Source organism: Polypterus senegalus, chromosome 1 (genome assembly GCF_016835505.1).
Source record: "Polypterus senegalus isolate Bchr_013 chromosome 1, ASM1683550v1, whole genome shotgun sequence".
Classification (NCBI taxonomy): domain Eukaryota; kingdom Metazoa; phylum Chordata; class Cladistia; order Polypteriformes; family Polypteridae; genus Polypterus; species Polypterus senegalus.
This window is the reverse complement of record NC_053154.1, coordinates 1,204,828-1,228,633: the sequence shown is the minus strand read 5'-3', so window position 1 is coordinate 1,228,633 and position 23,806 is coordinate 1,204,828. Positions and strand designations below refer to the sequence as shown.

The 23,806-nt window shown below is 40.2% G+C and overlaps 1 protein-coding gene across 1 annotated transcript; it reads left to right on the top strand.

Annotated features, from left to right (window-relative positions):
* The first annotated feature begins 533 nt into the window (after positions 1 to 533).
* LOC120517391 (urokinase plasminogen activator surface receptor-like) lies at positions 534 to 23,449 on the top strand. Its single transcript, XM_039739685.1, has 6 exons — positions 534 to 591; positions 1,440 to 1,571; positions 1,668 to 1,775; positions 4,918 to 5,049; positions 7,390 to 7,497; positions 23,304 to 23,449. The coding sequence occupies exons 1-6, from the start codon at positions 534 to 536 to the stop codon at positions 23,447 to 23,449; spliced, it is 684 nt and encodes a 227-aa protein (XP_039595619.1).
* The last annotated feature ends 357 nt before the right edge of the window (positions 23,450 to 23,806 follow it).

The window sequence follows — 23,806 nt, the reverse complement described above, 5'->3', positions numbered from 1 at the left end:
CATCTTGGAGGACAGGCTCACACAGTTTAATACTCTCACACATGCATACGCAGACAGCCAAAAGAAATACGTCTCATGCAAGACGAAGGATGTGTTATTGAAATCCATGCATTTATTCAACTCCTGCATAGGCTCAGAGCACAACTGCTGTGTAGTCTGATGACGGTAAAATGCTAAAGCTTATAACATCTGCCGAGCTCAACGCACAGGGTAGAATTAAGAAGGTCATGGCGGTGGGAAGTCTTGGTGACACATCAGTGCCAGTCCAAGCAGCTAACAAGGGAAAAGAGGAATGCAAAAACTAGTTTTCAAAATGTCTGCAAAACATAAACCACTGGGAGTCCACGTCTCCCCAGATTTCATCATCCTGGCACTCTTTAGTTAGAGATTAAAAACAGCTTAAAAAGATTCTTTATTTGTAAACTGGCAGAGCCGTGATATGCATTTGTTGTTGTTGTTGTCGGTCAGGAGTCCCTCTGACGTGTCACAGCTGCTCTTCTTCAGATTCCTGGGACTCGTGTCTCAGTAGCAACATGTCGTGCAGCTCCGCAGACTCGCTGTGTGCCTCCGGCGCCCTGTCCTACAGCCCAGGTACGTCCGCCTTGTCGGTTTGTTATTTTCCTTTCTTTTTGATGCCTCAGTTTTCTGTCTTTGCTTTCCATATCTAATGAGATGTTTATATTTTACATTTCCATTTATTTTCTTAAGAAATCCTTTTATCCCAAATGACTTATCACTGTTCAGTTCTTATAGGGGGCCTTGCTTTTGCTTATTTGCACTGCTCTTCATTTTTACTTTTTTTAAATGTTATTCGTTTCTTTAACCATATAAGTGGATTCAAACAATTCTCATTTACAGTGATGACCTAAAGAGAAGGCTCCATGCCAAACAAGCAATGATACCAACACACAAACACAGATATACAAATAAATACGTAGAGTGGTCATTATATTTTATTTTGTCCATCAGTCTTCTAAAACAAGATGGAGAGCACACATTAAACTCACTGTTTTAACACACAAATCCTCACTAAAATTCACTTGACTTTTCTATTTTTATCCTTTATATTTCTGTCTGTTCACATTTTAACATTAAACTTGATATTTTTCAAGTCAAAGTTATTTCTTTACGATCATGGTACACATTAGTTAATTACATGAAATTGTGCTCCTGCGTTTTAAAATGATGTTCAAGGGGCACCAGTCCAGATGTGTACACAATTTCATGTAGCAAATGAACTTCCACCATGATTGTGAAGAAATAACTTCCAGATCATACTAAAGCTAAAGCTGTTCTTTAAATCTCTCCCATGATACGTCCTGAAGATGAGTTCTCCCTGCTCTGCGGACTTCGGCTTCATTTCAGTTTATCGCCAGTGAATTGCCGTGGATGTCCATTGGCGTGACCAGCCTATGCCGTTGATGTTTCTGTCATTTCAGGGTCCCAAACGTACACAAGGACCTGTGTAGAGCCAACCACCTGTAACACAAATGGCTCTCTCAACTACGGTTATGGGAGCGTCACATGGATTTTCAAGTGCTGCAACACTGACCTCTGCAATGACGACAAAGGTACGAGCGACCACGGCCATGAACGGCACTGTTGTTATGTTTAGGCACAGAATTGAACTTTTTGAATGCCATTCATTTGTTATGTTTTTCTTTCAGTGTCCTTTCCTAACAATACAAACGGCTTGTATTGCTGCGCGGGGACAGACATGACATGTCAGAACACCGTCAACTGCACAGGAATGCAGGACAGCTGCTTCACATCAGGTGCGTCACATCAGCCCATCTTGTGGCCTCAGGTTGACGTCTCTTATGCATCTCTAATCTTTTCATTTTTGTCCTCTTCTGGTTGACCAAGGGCACTGCAGACCACCAGGTTTTTCTGTCTCCAGTAATGTCTGTCTTACTGTTTTTTTACTGAGTCAGCTTTTTTCACATTTTGATCAAGTATTGTAACTTCAGCTTGCTGACTGTATAAGTTTAATCTATCCTAAAGCTGATGGATGTGTCCGCTGTGAGCTAATCAGCCCGGACACAACCAGACGGACACCAGCAGTTCTTCAAACACACACACTTTAATAAACAAAGGTCCCAAAACCCCAGTCCCGCACACACACAGTGCTTCCAGCACCACAACACCCTTCTACGGGCCTTCAATGTCCGTGGGCCGCCTCTCTGCTCCCTGTCGCTGGAGCATCGTCCACCTCCAGCTCCTGACTCTCGCTCCCTGACTGTAGGAAGGCAGCCCCTTTTATGTTCACCCGGATGTTCTCCAGGTGCTTGCTGATGACCTTATGGTGGCACTTCCTGGTGTAGCGGAAGTGCCGTATGAGCACCCGGAAGCACTCCGGGCATTCCTGGAAGGTTCTTCCTCCACCTGCCCAGGTGTGGCGGAAGTGCAGCTTTCCCAGCTCAAAATGGAGAACAGGGCTGCAATGTTCAAAATTCAAAAAAGAGTCTCACATATCTCACAAGAAGTAGAATGTACAGTGACAAGCCTCACCAGAATCTTTATAAAAAGAAGATTTAGTAACAAAACAGCAAAAACAACACAAAATTTAAAAGAAGAAAAACAAACAAAAGTAGTCGATTACAAGTGAATCTGAAAACAAACCAGTTCAAAAACACAATTGTAATTTGAAAATCCTTTCGACAGAAGCAAAATGTTTTAAAGAAACCAGAAAAAACAAAGAAACAAAGCAGTGCTTAAATGCTTCAATGAACCACAAGGGACTGTGCTAACCCAGCCTGCCTTTATTGGTGGGGTCAGTCCCTTAATGGTGAGGTTAGGGTGATCCCGACTCTTGAAAAACCAGCTACAAAACACAAAGAACATAGAAGAAGAAATACTGTATATGCACATAGAAAATGCATAACAAGACATATATACGTAACAATATTTACATAAAAGAAAGTAAGTAAAGCATCAAAAAAGCACAATAAAAGGAACTCAAACCAATGGGGAAAGACGAAACATAAGTCAGCAACGTGTCAAGCACACCCCAATAAATCAGGCCCATTCTGCTACAAAACACAAACCAAAGTCGTCGTCAGAATCACAAGCGCTCATTCATTTACCAGAAAACCTGCACCATCAGCTCCACTCTCAGAGCTCATCCACAACTTTGGACAATGAGTCACTTGTGGTGCCAGCTTAGATGTGGTCAGTCCAATGATGTCACATGATGCAACTGCTAGCACACGTCCCCTAGCAACAGGACACACCTCTCCCAATGGGATATCACATCACATTGGCAACCATAGAAAAACAAAAAGCCATTAACTTATGAATCAAAATCAAATGAAAAGTTAAGTTCAATGAGTTTTAAAGTCTACAAAAACACTACAATTGGAAACCAAACTAGCAAAGGATTCTCTGTAATTCTAAACTGCAAAAATATATATGTGTGCTCAGAAATAAGCTCATAAAACTTCAAAATAATAATAACTGGTACTTTTGTTTTATTCATTCCATCATTCCATACATTCATCTATCTAGGCTGCTCCATTTGACCAATTCACTCTCACAATAATTCAAGACGAGCCATACAGAAGTTAAACGTGAATGTTGTTACAAAATACAACATTTGTGTATGACAAGTAAAGGAGTGGCGTTAGGATGAACCCCGCAGGGCTCTTGTCCTCAAGGTGATGGCTCTTTTCTCAGCCCTCCATATCACCCTGATCAGGAGAGAAGAAGATGGAAAACACTCGTAGTTAAACCGATTGTCATGGACTGGTCTTATAGCTTCCATGAGAGTCTTTTGTTACGTTTTTGGAATTTCTAGGTTCATGTTTACTGTTATTTATTTATTTATTTTAATATCACAACGCTAATGTCATTGCAGTGTCATTTTATGTTCAGTTTTTCTCACGATGGCTCCTATTTTGTGTGTGCTGCAGTGTTGTTTCTAGCAATAACTTTGTTGCTTGTTACATTGTTATAATATTTAAGCTGTATTGTTTGCTACAGTAATTGTGAGGTGGAAGGTGTTGTGGAGAAGGCCCATGTTTGTGGTTGGTAAAAGTTTAAGCTATAAAAGGAGCTCCAGAGAGTCATTCTCAATTCTTGACCCTGCGAGGTCATTGTGCCAGCCCTATTTAAGATGGTGGCAGCAGCAATTGGTATCCTCGTGTCAGATCCCTCTGTAAACAAACTTTGCATTTGGGGAAAAGAAACTCAAGATAGTGTTAGAACTTTTGACTTCAAATCTTGGTTTAAGGCTTTGGTTTAGTTTTTGGTTTCTCAGTTCTCTCTTCAAACTAAAAGTTTGCTTTTCTCTTAAAATGGTGTTGGTCCTCAGCTGGTTAACAGTGTTGATTGACAAAATTTACCAAAGTGGTTTCCACAGCAAATATGCTCTATTTACCAATAACCTTGTTTTATACATTTTTCCTGGAAATATTCTATTCATTTCCCCAATGGGCCCCACAGAAGATGACAACTGTGTCTTTTGTTTGTTGTTGGCACACACAGCACACATCATATTTTTGACAGCCACAATAATTGGCCCAGCATAGTTGGCAGACTCCTCCCTGGAACCCAGGGACACTTAAAATGAGTTTGGTTCCTCTGCCCGACTGACATGAGTGCAGTTGAGTAGTGAACTGGTTTCCTTGGCCTTCTCTCATTACTGCTGCTTAATTTCCATCAATTAAAGCTAATCTCTGAACATCTCCTTTATCACAGACATTTATAACATTCGCATCATGAGGCTTTCTTCTTGTTACGATGAAATATTTATAAAGCCAATCTGACATAGATCAGCTGATATTTAGGGCTCAGTGCTCACAAGAAAAAACAGAGGAGACAGCATGAGTCTGTTTGAAACTGAACATAAGTCTGAGTCTGAGGAACCTTCCTGTAGCTGGTCAATGAGCTGATCTTCACTTTTATGTACCCTAACAGCTGATGGAGCCAACGTGTACCTGGGCTGCTCCTCTGCAACGATCTGTGAGGACCACAATCTCACTTCTCTCCTTGGACTTTCTGTCACCTCCGTGATTAGCTGTTGTGAAGGAAACCTGTGCAACCAACCCGGTAAGCCATTGCTTTCACTTGACATGCTACACATGCTTAATTTCTCTTATTTCTGTGGAAAAAAAGGTATTTGTGATAAATCTCAAGGCCGTGCTCCATTACTTGTTCCATGACACATAAACATGTCTTCATTTTTAGATGGACAGTTTGAGCTCCAAACGAGGGACAATTTCATTGGGTCTGCAGCCATGCTTTTAGCATCTGGAGGAGCTGACGCTTTTCACATGATAACAACAACATTTATGTATATAGCACATTTTCATACAAATGATGTAGCTCAAAGTGCTTTACAAGATGAAGAAAGAAAAGTTTATAAAAAGTAAAATATAAAAATAAAATCAGATAATACTAATTAACAAAGAATAAAGTAAGGCCTGATGGCTGGGAGGACAGAAAAAAAAACAAAAAAAATCTCCAGAGGATTGGAAAAAACAATCTGCAGAAGTTCCAAAGCCACAAGACCACCCAGCCCCTACTGGGCATTCTACCTAACATAAATGATCTCAATCAGTCCTCATGGTTTTCAGGCATCACATGGAAGAATTTGATGATGATGGTCATGTGGACCTCTGGCCTTCAATTCATCAATGTAGGGACAGCACGGTGCCCTGATCAGGTTGTGATGGCGCAGAAAAAGAACAGCACAAAAAGTAGGGGTTAGTATGGATTGTGGAGCCACCATGAATGATAATTGATAATTAAATGCATATACAGAATATCAGGGTTCTGAGAAAGCCTTGTTACAGTAATGAATTTTTAATAGTGTTTTAAAGTGCTCCATCGTATTAGCCTGGCGAATTTCTATCGGTAAACTAATCCAGATTTTAGGCTCATAACAGCAGAAGGCCGCCTCACCAGTTCTTTTAAATTTTGCTCTTGGAATTCTAAGCAGACACTCATTTGAAGATCGAAGATTGCAATTTGAAGTGTAAGGTGACAAGCATTCTGAAATATAAGATGGAGCAGATTATTTAAGGCTTTGTAAACCATCAGCACTATTTTAAAATCAATTCTAAATGACACAGGTAACCAGTGTAGTGACATCAAAACTGGTGTGATGTGCTCGGATTTTCTTTTCCTAGTTAGGATTCTGGTAGCTCCATTCTGCACTCGTTGTAATCGATTGATGTCTTTTTTGGGTGGTCCTGAGAGGAGTGCGTTACAGTAATCTAGTCGACTGAAAACAAAATTGTGAGCTCATTTTTAAGTGTCTGTCCTAGTAATCTGATTAATGTGTGATTTAAAATTCAAGTCAGAGTCAATAATTACCCTTAAATTCTTTACCTCTGTCTTGACTTTTAAGGCTAATGGATCAAGTTTATTTCTAAACCCCTCATTATATCCATTTTTGCCAATCATTAAGATTTCTGTTTTCTCCTTCTTTAGTTTGAGAACATTACTATTCAGCCATTCAGGAACAAAAGTAAGACATTGGGTCAGTGAATCAAGAGAGTCGGGGTCATCTGGTGCTGTTGATAAATACAGTTGTGTGTCGTCAGCATAGCTGTGGTAGCTCACGTTATGCCTTGAGATTATCTGACCTCATAGAGGCATGGAGATCAAAAACAGTAGCAGACCCAGGACAGAGCCTTGTGGACCACCATATAGAATATCAGGTGTCTTTGAAGTATAATTACCACAACTAACAAAGTTGTGTTAAGTAAAATTCAAACCAATTTAAGACCCTGCCAGAGAGGCCAATCCACTGACTAAGGCGATTTATAAGAATATTGTGATCAATGGTGTCAAATGTGGCACTCAGATCTAAGAGGATGAGAACAGATAAACGGCCTCTGTCTGCATTTACCCACAAGTCATTAAATACTTTAACGAGTGCAGTTTCTGTACTGTGATTTGTTCTGAAACCCGACTGAAACTTGATAAGAATAGCAGGTTTATTCATTTGGCTGTATAATTACTGCCTTTCCTAGGATTTTACTTAAGAAAAGCAAGTTAGAAATTGGGCTAAAATTGTCAAAAACAAAGGAGTCATTCTGGGAAGACCCCCGTATCTAATGATGAATTTACTATGTCAAGCACAAATGATAAGCACTAATTCACTTGTCCTTTTATATGTAAGGAAACTTGACAGCAGCGATCATTGTGTGCTCTTTTATCAATTATTTAATCATACAAATTGCTACAGAAGGACTTCTGTGGAGCTTCCCTTTACTGTTAGGCAGAGGCGCCCACAAAGCACTGTGAGAAACATCCTTTAGAATTGAGGAGACGTATTTCATCAGTCTACTTGACAGCACAATGTCAGCGTCCGCACACTTTTTGCCACATAACTGCTCCTCCAAACTATGTTTTAATTTTGTATTCTTTTCTTTTTTGTAGGTAATGCATCCATCCCCCAAAATGCACTGGTGTGCTGCACAGGATCTGACATCCACTGTCAGAACACAGTGACCTGTGCCAACACCGATGACTTCTGCTTCATTTATGGTATTGAAGACTTTAACATCAAAATCATTTGGGACTGGCATCGGGAGGTCATTTGTGGGGTTTAATGAAAGTCATGTCTGTGGTGGATTGACTAATAACTTTTTATAAAGGAAAGACATCTGGATACAAATTTTATAAGGGGAGCCAAAATGACCAGTCAGCTTATAGAAGTCATTTTCAAAATGATGCAGTCCTCTTTGGGGTCATGGGAGTACATGGGAGTCCCAGCAGCAGTGGATGTAAGGCCATAAACAGTCCTGGTTGTGGTGCCAGTCTGGAGTCAGCAGTCCAACTAACCTGCACTGCTTTAGAGACAGCGTCTGGGTGTAGAAAGAAAATGTTGGAAGTCAATCTGTAGAAAAATACACACACACTAGTGACAGGTGAGGATGCCACCAAGAACACAAACGTGGAAAACAAAGTATAGTCACGGGTTACGAAAACATCTCGCAAGGGGTGACTGAACCAAGTGCGGAGCTCATTAACAGTTTAAATACAACACGTAAATGGCTTCAGACTTGATATTTGAAATGTACATCTGTGGCGTGGCCAGGGACAAGCTGCCCATGGAGGGTCTTTAGGTGCCCCTATTCTCCCATCTATACTCTGTACTATGCAGACTCTTACCCCCCTGTCAGTTACTGTAATTCATCGGGTCCATATTCCTTTTATATCTGTAAACCCCAGGCAGTTAAACAATATAAAAGAACAGGCCAGAGAAGATTTACGCTTTTAATTAGTATGTACTAAATGAAATGTAATGAAGCTCAAGAGTCCTAAAGCATGTAAGACCTAAACACTTTCAAAACTGTCCACAAAAGGGGAAATTCCAACAAAATGCCAGGCTTAATTCACATGGAATCTTAAGAAATACAATATTTATTTAAAAAAAAGGCTTGTTACACAAGGCAGCTCCAAAAAGTACAAGAGACAAAGCACAGAATGCCTGCAAAGACAAGGCAACCCAAGACAAACAAGCCCAAAACGTAAAGTTAAAAGACAGAGAACAGGTCAAAAATGCAGAAATACAGAAAAAATCCCAAAAAACTGCAAGGAACGTTGACTTGCCTGTATAGGGCTGAGCCCAGTGAGGGGCAGGTGGCTCTGCCTCTTAGAGGACTACCCACAAAACACACAGAATATAACACAGGCATAGGAAATACAGAAAATAATAAGCCAAAGTAACAGTAACATAAATCAGAGACTCAAATGTGAACAAAACAACATAAAACAAGAATTTAAACCCCAGCTGAAATACAACAAGTAAGACACCCAAGATGCTAAACAAAACACAATTGTGAGTGTTGGCCGACCACCATGCCCAGTGGTGCCACTTATGTAGTTTCAGACAGCACATGAACTTGCCGTTACATTCGATTCTTATTTTAAAGTTCATTTCTACTCAGCTCTCCTCAGGTCATCATCTCTATAGGACCAAGCAGCATGTCAGAATATGACGTCAGATAGTGACATATTCTCAAGATTGGGAATGACAGAGAGAATAGAGAGAGAGAGAGAGGCAGAGGGACTGAACTTGTACCAGTTGTGGCATAGTGTGCACCCCAATTCAATGACCAATCCCTCAGTCCTCGAGACCCTGCTTTGTACCAGGGGCCTCATGTATAAATGGTATGTACGCAAAAAAATGTTGTGTACACCAATTTTCATGCTCAGTTTGAGCCATGCACATTTTCACAGCAGCCTTACCCTGTGCGTACATTTTTGCAAACTGGCAGCACCCAGTGTCAAAGCAGTGCTACTGTTCCTGGGTGGTTTCCCTGTGTTTTTTAGATTCACACCCCTGATATGGCTTTATCAAATACCCTGAAATTAACCAAATATCATTTATAAATTTAAGGCATCTGATTGTAATCAACCTGTAATAATATAATGGTTCATGGAATGGCCAAACTATTGAAAATACCACAGCTGCTTTAGCGTTGTTACTCTCAGTGCACCACTTGCTGTCTAAGCCATGCACACAGTCTATTTGAACTTCCGCCATTTAGCAAACGCTTCAGAGCCTTTCCTGTACGGACCTCGAGGTTCTGAAACAGTTTCATGCCAGAAGCTATGAACAAACTCAATCAGTCCATCAAGTGCTCACAGCAGAACTGTTTGTACTTATTAGTACAATCACCTCACTGTAAACTTGCACTACAGTTGTAATATTGCACAACCTGAGCCACTTTATGAAGCATTTGAATTACCTGCACTATATATATATATATATATATATATATATATACAGTGCATCCAGAAAGTATTCACAGCGCATCACTTTTTCCACATTTTGTTATGTTACAGCCTTGTTCCAAAATGGATTAAATTCATTTTTTTCCTCAGAATTCTGCACACAATACCCCATAATTACAACGTGAAAAAAGTTTACTTGAGGTTTTTGCAAATTTATTAAAAATAAAAACTGAGAATTCCCATGTACATAAGTATTCACAGCCTTTGCTCAATACTTTGTCGATGCACCTTTGGCAGTAATTACAGCCACAAGTCTTTTTGAATATGATGCCACAAGCTTGGCACACCTATCCTTGGCCAGTTTCGCCCATTCCTCTTTGCAGTACCTCTCAAGCTCCATCTGGTTGGATGGGAAGCGTCAGTGCAGAGCCATTTTAAGATCTCTCCAGAGATGTTCAATCGGATTCAAGTCTGGGCTCTGGCTGGGCCACTCAAGGACATTCACAGAGTTGTCCTGAAGCCACTCCTTTGATATCTTGGCTGTGTGCTTAGGGTCGTTGTCCTGCTGAAAGATGAACCGTCACCCCAGTCTGAGGTCAAGAGCGCTCTGGAGCAGGTTTTCATCCAGGATGTCTCTGTATATTGCTGCAGTCATCTTTCCCTTTATCCTGACTAGTCTCCCAGTTCCTGCCAGTGAAAAACATCCCCACAGCATGATGCCGCCACCACCATGCTTCACTGTAGGGATGGTATTGGCCTGGTGATGAGCGGTGCCAGGTTTCCTCCAAACATGATGCCCAGCATTCACACCAAAGAGTTCAATCTTTGTCTTATCAGACCAGAGAATTTTCTTTCTCGTGGTCTGAGAGTCCTTCAGGTGCCTTTTGGCAAACTCCAGGCGGGCTGCCATGTGCCTTTTACTAAGGAGTGGCTTCTGTCTGGCCACTCTACCATACAGGCCTGATTGGTGGATTGCTGCAGAGATGGTTGTCCTTCTGGAAGGGTCTCCTCTCTCCACAGAGGACCTCTGGAGCTCTGACAGAATGACCATCAGGTTTTTGGTGACCTCCCTGACTAAGGCCCTTCTCCCCCAATCGCTTAGTTTAGATGGCCGGCCAGCTCTAGGAAGAGTCCTGGGGCCTCATGTATAACGCCGTGCATAGAACTCGCACTATAACATGGCGTAAGCACAAAAGCCGAAATGTGCTTACGCACAGAAAAATCCAGATGTGCGTACTCCAACTTCCACGTTCTTCTGCTACATAAATCCCGATCAGCGTGAAAACTAACGCTCAGGCACGTGCATTATGTAACACCCCAAATCCTCCCAGAATTACGCCTATTTGAATATGCAAATCAATATAAATCGCCCTTAAGCGCAGCCTTCTGTGAAAAGACAATGGGAAAAGCACAGGGGGAAATATAAGAATTTCAGCGAATACCAAGTGGAGGCAAAGGAAAACATACTATTTGTTCAAATAAACTGTGGAATAATCAACAAAAGGAAGTTGATCGAGTGACATAGCGTGTTGGAGAAACTTGAAAGCTCACATCCACAAAATCGCACAGTGCCGGAAATAAAAAGAAGTCGCATATCAAAGTCGCCGTGGAAAGAAGAGTTGTAAGCCAACCGTCTGAGTGTCATATGAAAGCTTATTAGGGTACAGAGAAAAAAGGCACACGGTGGGGAAAAGCACGAAATGTCAACTTCAATCTCGACATTTACACTTTAATCACGTAGTTTATTTTGTCATTAAAGTAGAACATCATAAAATTCATCTTAAAATTGTTTAATTAACCAGTTTCTCAAATCACATCGTAATTAAAGTAGCACGTTAAATGCTTTGTTTTGCATTTGATCTTCTATGTGCTCTATGTGTGTGAATCACTACTTGCTTCATGAACCGGCTCTCTTCCTCCAACTGGACACAGAGTCCATTACATTTGTGATATTACAGCTCTCTGAATAACTAAAATACTGAGATGTATACGTGATGTCATTTTCATGATGATAGGAGTTAAAGCACGTTATTAAACATGTGTTTCACTTCGATGAAATAATTTATTGTCGAAATTTGTCGCTATGCGTTTTTAGCTGGGTTGTTATTTTCTTTCTGTTTTATATTCAATATATATTGGCATCGCTGTCACTGCAGTCAGTGCTTTTCTTTCCCCAAGTAACCGATCGCCATACAATCAGCTCTGTAATAGACGTTAAGCCATCTGTAAGCTTAGCGCCGATTCTTCAAAATGTTTAAAGGACATTGAAATATCTTCGTAGTACATGTTTAATTATTCTATCCTTCACGACACTCCCAGTGAAGAATATAGATTATTTAAATGAAGTTAAAGTTTTATCTGTATAATTTAACAAACATATTTTGCTGCATTTCACCTTAAAAATGATATCGTCATCATATGTAAATACGCGCTTTATAAAGTGGCTCAGGTTGTGCGATATTATAATTGTAGTGCAAGTTTACAGTGGGGTGATTGTACTTATAAGTCCTAACAGTTCTACAAGGAGCACTTGATTGAGTGCATTTAAAGTTCTTGGGATTAAACTGTTTTGAACCGCGAGGTCCGTACAGGAAAGGCTTTGAAACGTTTTGCCGTGGCTGAGACAGCGTGTCCTTAAAGCTGTATACCGATAATTTCTTCCGATCAGCTGCTGCTGTGATTCACACTCAGATACAGTGATATAAATACTCTGAGTGGTGCAGTGAGAGAAATATGGAAAAAGATGATCCACTGTGGCAACTCCTAACGGGAGGAGCTGAAAGAAGAAGAAGAAGAAGAAGAAGAAGAAGTAGAAGTGAGAGTAACAACTCTAAAGCAGTTATGGTATTTGGAATACTATGGCTGTTCCCTGGACCATTATATTGTTACAAGTTAATTACAATCAGATGCATTACACTAATAAACAATATGCGGTTAGTTTCTGTGTATTTATAAAGCCGCGTCATGAAGATAATGAGTAATCACACAAGAACAGTAGCATTCCTTTGACGCTGAGTGCCGCCAGTTTGCAAAACCGAGCGGAGAACTATGCGTACGACAAGGCATGAGGTACCGTGGAAAAGTGCGTGGCTTTACGCCAAGTGTAGGTTTTATACATCGCGATTTGAACGTGGAAAAGTTCTTACGCAACATTTCTGCGCGTACGCACCATTTATACATGAGGCCCCTGGTGGTTTCGAACTTCTTCCACTTATGGATGATGGAGGCCACTGTGCTCATTGGGACCTTCAAAGCAGCAGAAATTTTTCTGTAACCTTCACCAGTAATATGTGCCTCGAGACAATCCTGTCTTGGAGGTCAACAGACAATTCCTTTGACTTCATTCTTGGTTTGTGCTCTGACATGAACTGTCAACCATGGGACCTTCTATAGACAGGTGTGTTACTCTCAGTGCACCACTTGCTGTCTAAGCCATGCACACAGTCTATTTGAACTTCCGCCATTTAGCAAACGCTTCAGAGCCTTTCCTGTACGGACCTCGAGGTTCTGAAACAGTTTCATCCCAGAAGCTATGAACACGCTCAATCAGTCCATCAAGTGCTCCGGTAGAACTGTTTGTACTTATTAGTACAATCACCTCACTGTAAACCTGCACTACAGTTGTAATATTGCACAACCTGAGCCACTTTATGAAGCATTTGCATTATCTGCATATATATATATATATATATATATATATATATATATATATATATATATATATATATATATATATATATATATATACAGTGCATCCAGAAAGTATTCACAGCGCATCACTTTTTCCACATTTTGTTATGTTACAGCCTTGTTCCAAAATGGATTAAATTCATTTTTTTCCTCAGAATTCTGCACACAATACCCCATAATTACAACGTGAAAAAAGTTTACTTGAGGTTTTTGCAAATTTATTAAAAATAAAAAAACTGAGAATTCCCATGTACATAAGTATTCACAGCCTTTGCTCAATACTTTGTCGATGCACCTTTAACAGTAATTACAGCCACAAGTCTTTTTGAATATGATGCCACAAGCTTGGCACACCTATCCTTGGCCAGTTTCGCCCATTCCTCTTTGCAGTACCTCTCAAGCTCCATCAGGTTGGATGGGAAGCGTCGGTGCAGAGCCATTTTAAGATCTCTCCAGAGATGTTCAATCGGATTCAAGTCTGGGCTCTGGCTGGGCCACTCAAGGACATTCACAGAGTTGTCCTGAAGCCACTCCTTTGATATCTTGGCTGTGTGCTTAGGGTCGTTGTCCTGCTGAAAGATGAACCGTCACCCCAGTCTGAGGTCAAGAGCGCTCTGGAGCAGGTTTTCATCCAGGATGTCTCTGTATATTGCTGCAGTCATCTTTCCCTTTATCCTGACTAGTCTCCCAGTTCCTGCCAGTGAAAAACATCCCCACAGCATGATGCCGCCACCACCATGCTTCACTGTAGGGATGGTATTGGCCTGGTGATGAGCGTGCCAGGTTTCCTCCAAACATGATGCCCAGCATTCACACCAAAGAGTTCAATCTTTGTCTTATCAGACCAGAGAATTTTCTTTCTCGTGGTCTGAGAGTCCTTCAGGTGCCTTTTGGCAAACTCCAGGCGGGCTGCCATGTGCCTTTTACTAAGGAGTGGCTTCTGTCTGGCCACTCTACCATACAGGCCTGATTGGTGGATTGCTGCAGAGATGGTTGTCCTTCTGGAAGGTTCTCCTCTCTCCACAGAGGACCTCTGGAGCTCTGACAGAATGACCATCAGGTTTTTGGTGACCTCCCTGACTAAGGCCCTTCTCCCCCAATCGCTCAGTTTAGATGGCCGGCCAGCTCTAGGAAGAGTCCTGGGGCCTCATGTATAACGCCGCATAGAACTCGCACTATAACATGGCGTAAGCACAAAAGCGAAATGTGCTTACGCACAGAAAAATCCAGATGTGCGCATCTAACTTCCACGCTCTTCTGCTACATAAATCCCGATCAGCGTGAAAACTAACGCTCAGGCACGTGCATTATGTAACACCCCAAATCCTCCCAGAATTACGCCTATTTGAATATGCAAATCAATATAAATCGCCCTTAAGCGCAGCCTTCTGTGAAAAGACAATGGGAAAAGCACAGGGAAATATAAGAATTTCAGCGAATACCAAGTGGAGGCAAAGGAAAAACATACTATTTGTTCAAATAAACTGTGGAATAATCAACAAAAGGAAGTTGATCGAGTGACATAGCGTGTTGGAGAAACTTGAAAGCTCACATCCACAAAATCGCACAGTGCCGGAAATAAAAAAGAAGTCGCATATCAAAGTCGCCGTGGAAAGAAGAGTTGTAAGCCAACCGTCTGAGTGTCATATGAAAGCTTATTAGGGTACAGAGAAAAAAGGCACACAGTGGGGAAAAAGCACGAAATGTCAACTTCAATCTCGACATTTACACTTTAATCACGTAGTTTATTTTGTCATTAAAGTAGAACATCATAAAATTCATCTTAAAATTGTTTAATTAACCAGTTTCTCAAATCACATCGTAATTAAAGTAGCACGTTAAATGCTTTGTTTTGCATTTGATCTTCTATGTGATCTATGTGTGTGAATCACTACTTGCTTCATGAACCGCTCTCTTCCTCCAACTGGACACAGAGTCCATTACATTTGTGATATTACAGCTCTCTGAATAACTAAAATACTGAGATGTATACGTGATGTCATTTTCATGATGATAGGAGTTAAAGCACGTTATTAAACATGTGTTTCACTTCGATAAAATAATTTATTGTCGAAATTTGTCGCTGCGTTTTTAGCTGTGTTGTTATTTTCTCTTTCTGTGTTATATTCAATATATATTGGCATCGCTGTCACTGCAGTCAGTGCTTTTCTTTCCCCAAGTAACCGATCGCCATACAATCAGCTCTGTAATAGACGTTAAGCCATCTGTAAGCTTAGCGCCGATTCTTCAAAATGTTTAAAGAACATTGAAATATCTTCGTAGTACATGTTTAATTATTCTATCCTTCACGACACTCCCAGTGAAGAATATAGATTATTTAAATGAAGTTAAAGTTTTATCTGTATAATTTAACAAACATATTTTGCTGCATTTCACCTTAAAAATGATATCGTCATCATATGTAAATACGCGCTTTATAAAGTGGCTCAGGTTGTGCGATATTATAACTATAGTGCAAGTTTACAGTGGGGTGATTGTACTTATAAGTACAAACAGTTCTACAAGGAGCACTTGATTGAGTGCATTTAAAGTTCTTGGGATTAAACTGTTTTGAACCGTGAGGTCCGTACAGGAAAGGCTTTGAAACGATTTGCCGTGGCTGAGACAGCGTGTCCTTAAAGCTGTATACCGATAATTCTCTTTCCGATCAGCTGCTGCTGTGATTCACACTCAGATACAGTGATATAAATACTCTGAGTGGTGCAGTGAGAGTAATATGGAAAAAGATGATCCACTGTGGCAACTCCTAACGGGAGGAGCTGAAGAAGAAGAAGAAGAAGAAGAAGAAGAAGAGAAGTGAGAGTAACAACGCTAAAGCAGTTATGGCATTTGGAATACTATGGCTGTTCCCTGGACCATTATATTGTTACAAGTTAATTACAATCAGATGCATTACACTAATAAACAATATGCGGTTAGTTTCTGTGTATTTATAAAGCCGCGTCATGAAGATAATGAGTAATCACACAAGAACAGTAGCATTCCTTTGACGCTGAGTGCCGCCAGTTTGCAAAACCGAGCGGAGAACTTGCGTACGACAAGGCATGAGGTACCGTGGAAAAGTGCGTGGCTTTTACGCCAAGTGTAGGTTTTATACATCGCGATTTGAACGTGGAAAAGTTCTTACGCAACATTTCTGCGCGTACGCACCATTTATACATGAGGCCCCTGGTGGTTTCGAACTTCTTCCACTTATGGATGATGGAGGCCACTGTGCTCATTGGGACCTTCAAAGCAGCAGAAATTTTTCTGTAACCTTCACCAGTAATATGTGCCTCGAGACAATCCTGTCTTGGAGGTCAACAGACAATTCCTTTGACTTCATTCTTGGTTTGTGCTCTGACATGAACTGTCAACCATGGGACCTTCTATAGACAGGTGTGTGCCTTTCCAAATCATGTCCAATCAGCTGAATTTACCACAGGTGGACTCCAATTAAGCTGCAGAAACATCTCAATTTCGAGCTTCACGGCAAAGGCTGTGAATACTTATGTACATAGGATTTCTCAGTTTTTTTATTTTTAATAAATGTGCAAAAAACTCAAGTAAACTTTTTTCACGTTGTCATTATGGGGTGTTGTATGTAGAATTCTGAGGAAAAAAATGAATTTAATTGAGCCTTGGAATAAGGCTGTAACATAACAAAGTGTGGAAAAAGTGATGCGCTGTGAATACTTTCCAGATGGACAGTATATTGTACTTATGCGTTCATATTGTTTTTTATCATATTATTATTATTTTATAATTTTATAGAAAAATAAGTTTACGGAGGATTTGCATATTGAATCTCATTGTACCATAGAATAACAATAAAGGAATTCAATTCAATTCAATAGAAGAGAGAGTGTGTTTACAGATGATGACGACTGGCTTCTAAATCAATTTCCAAGAGCTATCTTCTTGGAACTCTTGATATCATTTTTAAGATGAAATGCATTAAAGCATGTATACTACATTATACAAATACATTTTTTACTTAAATTAAATAATGCATACTTTTAATTATTAAATGTGTGGGCACAGTGGCACAGTGGTAGCAATGAGCTGTCGCCCTGTCTAGGGATTGGTCCTGCCTTGCATTGTATGCTTGCTGGGACTGGATGGATAGATGGATGGAATAATTAAAAATGTACTATGAAGATATTTCAATGTTCCTTAAAAGTTTTGAAGAATCGGCGTTCCAAGCTTACAGATGGCTTAACGTCTATTACTGAGCTGATTGTGTGGTGATTGGTTACATGGAGAAAGAAAAGGAAGGACAGGAATTGGGGGTTAGTACATTTGAAAGAGACAGTACTGCTGTAGTAAATTATTTCATCGTGGGTCATGCACATCCCAGAAAGCATCTTGTGGGAGGCGGAAACAATCCCTGGACTGGGCGCCAGCTCATCACTACCACTGCGCCAACGTGCCCCCATGTTTAATACATGCTTTAATTCATTTCATCATGAAAATGATATCAAGTATACATCTTATTAGTACTTAAATTGTTCAGAGAGCTGTAATATCATGAATTTAATTTATTCTGTGTCCTGTTGGCGTAAGAGAAAGCCCGTTTAAGAAGCACATATTGATTCACACGCAGAGAGCACATAGAAGAACACATACAATACGAAGCATTTAGCGTGCTACTTTAGTTACAATGAGGTTTGAGAAACTCTAGTAGATTTATCATTGATTTTAAGATTAAGTTTACAACGTTCTACTTTAATGACGAAATAAACTAAGAGGTTAAAGTGGACATTTCAGCCTTTTTTTTGTTCTCTATGTCCCTATTTTTTTTTTTTTTCTTTGTTCCCTAATACGCTTCTGTATGACACTCAGACGGTGGGCTATGACTCGCCTTTTCACGTTGACTTTGATATCAGACCACTTTTTTTATTTCGGACACTGTGCGACTTTGTGAACTTGAACTTTTGAGTTTCTCAGACACTCTATGTCACTCGATCAACTTCCTTTTGCTGTTTATACCAATGCTTAAGCCAACAAATAGTTTGTGTTTCCTTGCCTCCACTTTGCATTCACTGAACTTCTTTTTTATATATGCTTTTCCCATTATCCTTTAACCAAACACTGAATGGGGAAGGTGGTATTTATACTGATTTGAATATTAAAATATGAAAGATTCTGGGAGGAGTTGGGGTGCGACGGCATGCACATGCACGCTCGTTACTTTTCATGCTGACTGGGATTTATGGAGCTGAAGTGCATGGAAGTTGACTTACATATGGTTTTGTGCATCTGAATTTTTTTGTGCATACGCACATTTCCACTTTTTTCCGTACACCATGTTTTAGTGTGAGTTCTGCGATCATGTTATACATGAGGCCCCAGTTCTTGATTTCGCAAGACTCATGGCTGACTACCATACCACTCCATCCAGCTAGATTGCCCTTTCATCTCAGTCTATCTGGTCATTTCCTGGGCTATCTGGGGGGATTATAACAAAGCATCATTGCCACACAAGTAGATAGATGGACGCTCCCAAACCACCCACAACAAGTTACCCCCACTAATGCAGCACTTAACAAGAAGGTGCTTAAATTTCATTACTGGGAAGCAAACATAAAGGCTATAAAAACCTGGACATGGGCATAAATCTATAAGCAGACACAGGCTTGGTCCGCAATAGAAATAAAATCCTGCAGTACTTCTTTATATTCGTTGTTTTGTACCCCAAATAAATACAAGTTATTGCCAATATACTAATAACCCAATTGTCCTTCACTTACTCAGAATATGGAACCAATGTAGGAAGCATTTTAAGATGGAGAAGGTTTTATCTGTGGCACCTCAACATGATAACCACCTTTATCCATCCTCTCAAACATATGCAGTTTTTAATGTCTGGAAAACATTTGGGATTAAATCACTTAGAGATCTGTACATAGACAATGTCTTTGCATCCTATGAACAATTAAACTCCAAATGTAATTTTCCATCAACACATTTCTTTCACTACCTTCAAATTAGAAACTTTGTTAAACAGAACCTGCCCGATTTTCCTCACCTCCCAGCAAAATATTGCTCAGTCTCGAGGACTCAGACAGCATTTCTGTTATATAAAATTATTTTCCAGTCCCTCCCTTTCAAAGATCCAAGAGGACAATGGGAAAAGGATCTCTCACTCAACATTTCAGAAAAGGAGTGGAAAGTAGCAATGCAGAGAATTCACTCGAGCTCCATATGTGCAAAGCATACAATTATTCAACTCAAAGTTATATATCGAGCACATCTGTCTCACTTGAAACTGTCCAAAACGTTTCCAGGACGAGATCCAACCTGTGAACGCTGCAATCAAGTTCCAGCCTCACTGGGTCACATGTTTTGGGCCTGCACCAAATTAACATCATTCTGGACCAAAATCTTTAAATGCCTCTCAGACAGCCTTGGTGTCACAATATCTTCTAACCCATTAACAGCTGTGTTTGGTGGGCTACCAGATGGGCTTAAAGTGGAGAAGGACAAACAAACTGTGATGGCTTTCACTACACTATTGGCATGTAGACTTATTTTGCTCAACTGGAAGAATCCTAACTCTCATCTTTTAAGTCAGTGGGTAACTAATATTATATATTATTTGAAATTGGAAAAAATCAAATACTCACTTAGAGGATCTGTGCAGAACTTTTTCAAAACCTGGCAGGATCTCATCAATAACATTTTAGAATAAGCTCTTAAAGCACTGGGGAAGCAGATTCTCTCCGCATTTCTTTTTCTACTCCATTTATCTTTATTCACTTATTAATTCATCTATTTACTTATTTTTACAAGCTTTAGGTTTGACTCTTTTGGTCATGCTCTCTTTCTCAGGGGTGGAGGTTGATTTGTTTTCAATCCTAGTTTTGTAAAAATTGATATATTTGTATGGAATGATTACAATAAAATCAATAATATTAAAACCAAAAAAAAGGTGCTTATCAGTGATAACAGTCTTGAAACTTTGGGGACTTACTTGAAGGAAGCTGTTTCTTTCTTTCTTTAAGTCACTCAGTACTAGGGTGTTGTACTGTGTTAGCCATTATGAATGTAGAGAAAAAAAGTGTCATTTTGCTTGGCTTTTCTCTCCATTCAAGCCATGTTGTAATGTATTAAATTTTAGCATGAGTTTCACTTCCCATTCTTCTCTCTTGCTGTGTTCTGAAGTTGCCCATAAGCCCTGTGACTTTAAAGTCCCTCTCACAGTGTCCATGGCTGTTGAAGTGGGCCGCTACAGGAACATCTGTGTTGCCATGTTTAATGTGTCACCTGTGGAAATTCATTCTCTGGCGGAGGGTTTGTCCAGTTTCTCCCACATAGAATGCAGTGTCAGGACATTTCATGCAGAGAATTAGGTAGACCACATTAGATGATCTGCAGGAAAATGACCCCTTTATGTGATGTTCAAGTTGGCAGTGTGGTATAACTATACGGTCTGTATCATAGATGTGGGCACATGTTTTGCATTTTTTCTGTAGGCATGGAGATGTGCCATTTTCTGTTGGTTCACTTTGGGAGCTTCGGATAATTAGTTGCTGAAGGTTTGGTGGTTGTCTGTATGCCAGGAGGGGAGGTTCAGGAAATGCATTTTTCAGTGTTTGGTCATTGTTTAGTATTGGCTGAAGTTCTTTTATAAGTGTTCTCTTGAAACACTTCAATATGTGGGTTGTAGGTGACAACAAGGGGGATGCGGTTCTTGTTGTCTTTGTTTTTATATTCCAGAAGGTGGTCTCTGGGTGTGGCAGTAGCTCTTCGTATTTGAGTGTCTGTTGTTTTGGGGGTGTAACCTTGTTTGATGAACTCTTATCTAAGCTCCTGCAGTTGTTTATCCCGGTCTGTCGGGTCTGAGCAAATACGATTGTACCATATTGCTTGGCTAAAAATTATGGAGCGCCTTATATGCTTGGGGTGGAAGCTATCACTTTTCAGGTAGGTCCGTCTGTCGGTTTGTGAAAAACAGAAGATACAAGGGTGTTGTCTTTCAGTTGAACGGTGGTGTCAAGGAAGCTGACTTCTGTTTTTGAGTAATTCAGCTTCAGCTTTATGTTGGGGTGAAAAGAATTCTATTCATTATGAAAATGGAGGAGGTCTTTCTCACTGGCAGTCCAGATTATGAAGATATCATCTATGTAACGGAGATGCAACATTGGTTTTACGATGCACATTGACATGAAATCTTTCTCCAATTTTGCCATAAATAGGTTTGCATAGTGAGGTGCAAACCAACAGGCCATTGCAGTCCCCATTTGTTACAAGTAGCAATCTTGTCCAAAAGAGAATAGATTATGTGTCAGAGTGAATTTGTCATTTCTATTACTGACTTTGTGGGTAAATCATGTTGTCTGAGGTACGTTTCACATGCCAATATGCCATCATCATGGGGGATGTTTGTGTAAAGTGCCTCAACATCCATTGTGGCCAGTAAGGTTCCCTCAGGTAAGGGGCCTAAAGCAGACAGTTTTTTTAAGAAGTCAGTGGTGTCCTGGATGTCGCTGGTTGTGTTGCGGGCGAGAGGTTTAAGAATGTCTTCCACCCAACCTGAAACCTTTTCCGTCAGGGAGCCAATTCCTGAGATGATGGGCCTTCCTGGGTTCCCTTCTTTGTGGATTTTAGGAAGCATGTAGAAGTAACCCATTTTGGGGTTCTCAGGAATTAAACTGTTTACATGATCCCTGATGTCAGGAGGAAAGCTACTTACTATCTTTTTTAGTTCCTTTTTGTAGAGAACTGTTGGGTCTTCTTGCAGTTTATAATAATGCATAGTATTGGACAATTGTCTTTGTGCCTCCTGTATTTAATCTGATGTGTTCATGATGACTAAAGCACCCCCTTTGTCTGCTGGTTTGACAATGATTTCTGTGTTGGCTCTCCGCTCATCCCCAGTAATGTTTTCTATCTGATTTCGCTGCCTGTTTAAGATTCCTGTTTTCACTCTCTGTCGGAAGCAGTCTATATAATTATCCAGAGTGGAGTTTCTGCCAGCTTCTGGTGTCCATGTGGATTTATTGGTGGGGTTGCTGTAACTGCTTGTTGTTGGTTCCTGTGTGTTACCGTTTTCTTTCTTGTGGAAAAATGATTTTAGTCTGAGTTTTCTGAAGAATTCTTCCATATCACTGCAGAGTCTGATGTTGTCAATGGGCTTTGCAGAACAATATGAGAGTCCCTTTGTAAGTACTGAAATCTCTGCTTCATTTGGTCTGTTGCTCTTTGTTTTTTGCTATTAAGTGTCCAGCTTTCTCTCGTAGTCTATGCAGCTTTTTCTTTTTGTTGACAATAAGGAGTTTTGGAGTCTTTTGTAATAGCGAAATGACAGACAACCTGATTACAGATCTACATCGTATTGAAAAACTCATTAGAAACTTCAGAAAACTTTGTTGGACAGTTATCTTATCCAAAGATCTTCACCATACATTGTTCTTCTCTCTTGCTAAATGAACCCTAGTCTGAAGGAGTCTATTAATTTTTAACATTTAAGATTTCTCACTTAAAGATTTACCAATGTTGTTTCTTGTCCTAGAGTGTGGATATAAACACAGGGAACTCCAGTTCCTGTATTACATCTCTGCCTGAAGAAGGGACCTGAGTTGCCTTGAATGCTTGCATATTGTAATCTTTTTAGTTAGTCAATAAAAGGGGTCATTTGCTTGACTTTTCACTTTAAGTCACTCATTAATTCTTAATTGACAATTTACAAACAAATATCAACTTGTTAAATATTAATGCCCTTCACAGATGCAAGCCAAAAACAGAATGTTGCACAAACCTCAAATTCCTTTTCAGCTTTAGAAATTCTAAAGTTCATCTTCCTTCAACAAGTGAGCAGCACCTGTTGGCAGTGCTAATTATGACTCTAGTATGCCATCCATAGGTGATGGATTAATTATTAATAACTTTATTATTTGTTTGCTTTGTATTAAAAGATGATGGATGGTCTACAAACACAGGATGTGCTTCCAGAAGTCAGTGTGAAGCATCATCCACTCCCAATGCCACCATGGCGCCCTCCTACAGCTGCTGTCAAGGGAATCTGTGCAACAAACCCAGTGAGTATTGGGCAAGGGAATAAATGGAGAGAATATGGACGTGACGACAAAATACAGTCGTGGCCCATAAATGAGGGTCCTGCTGAACAAACAAGAGTCCGAGCTCATGGGTATTCATATCAGTTATTTGTGATGACCTCTCTATGCTTTTTGTTTTATAACACAAGCAATCAACTTCTAGAAAGAAACCCCTGCAAGATCTTTACAAGTGTGTGACCCATGAATCTGATATTGTATTTTCAGAGCCCACGGTGACGTGTAACTCTTGTTATGCATGGAACTCTTCAGAGCCGTGTCTAAGCCAGCCAATTCAGTGCAGCTCCTCATATCAGTCTGTGCCACCTCGGTGTACTCTGGTGAGTGACGAGCTTTGTAATTCT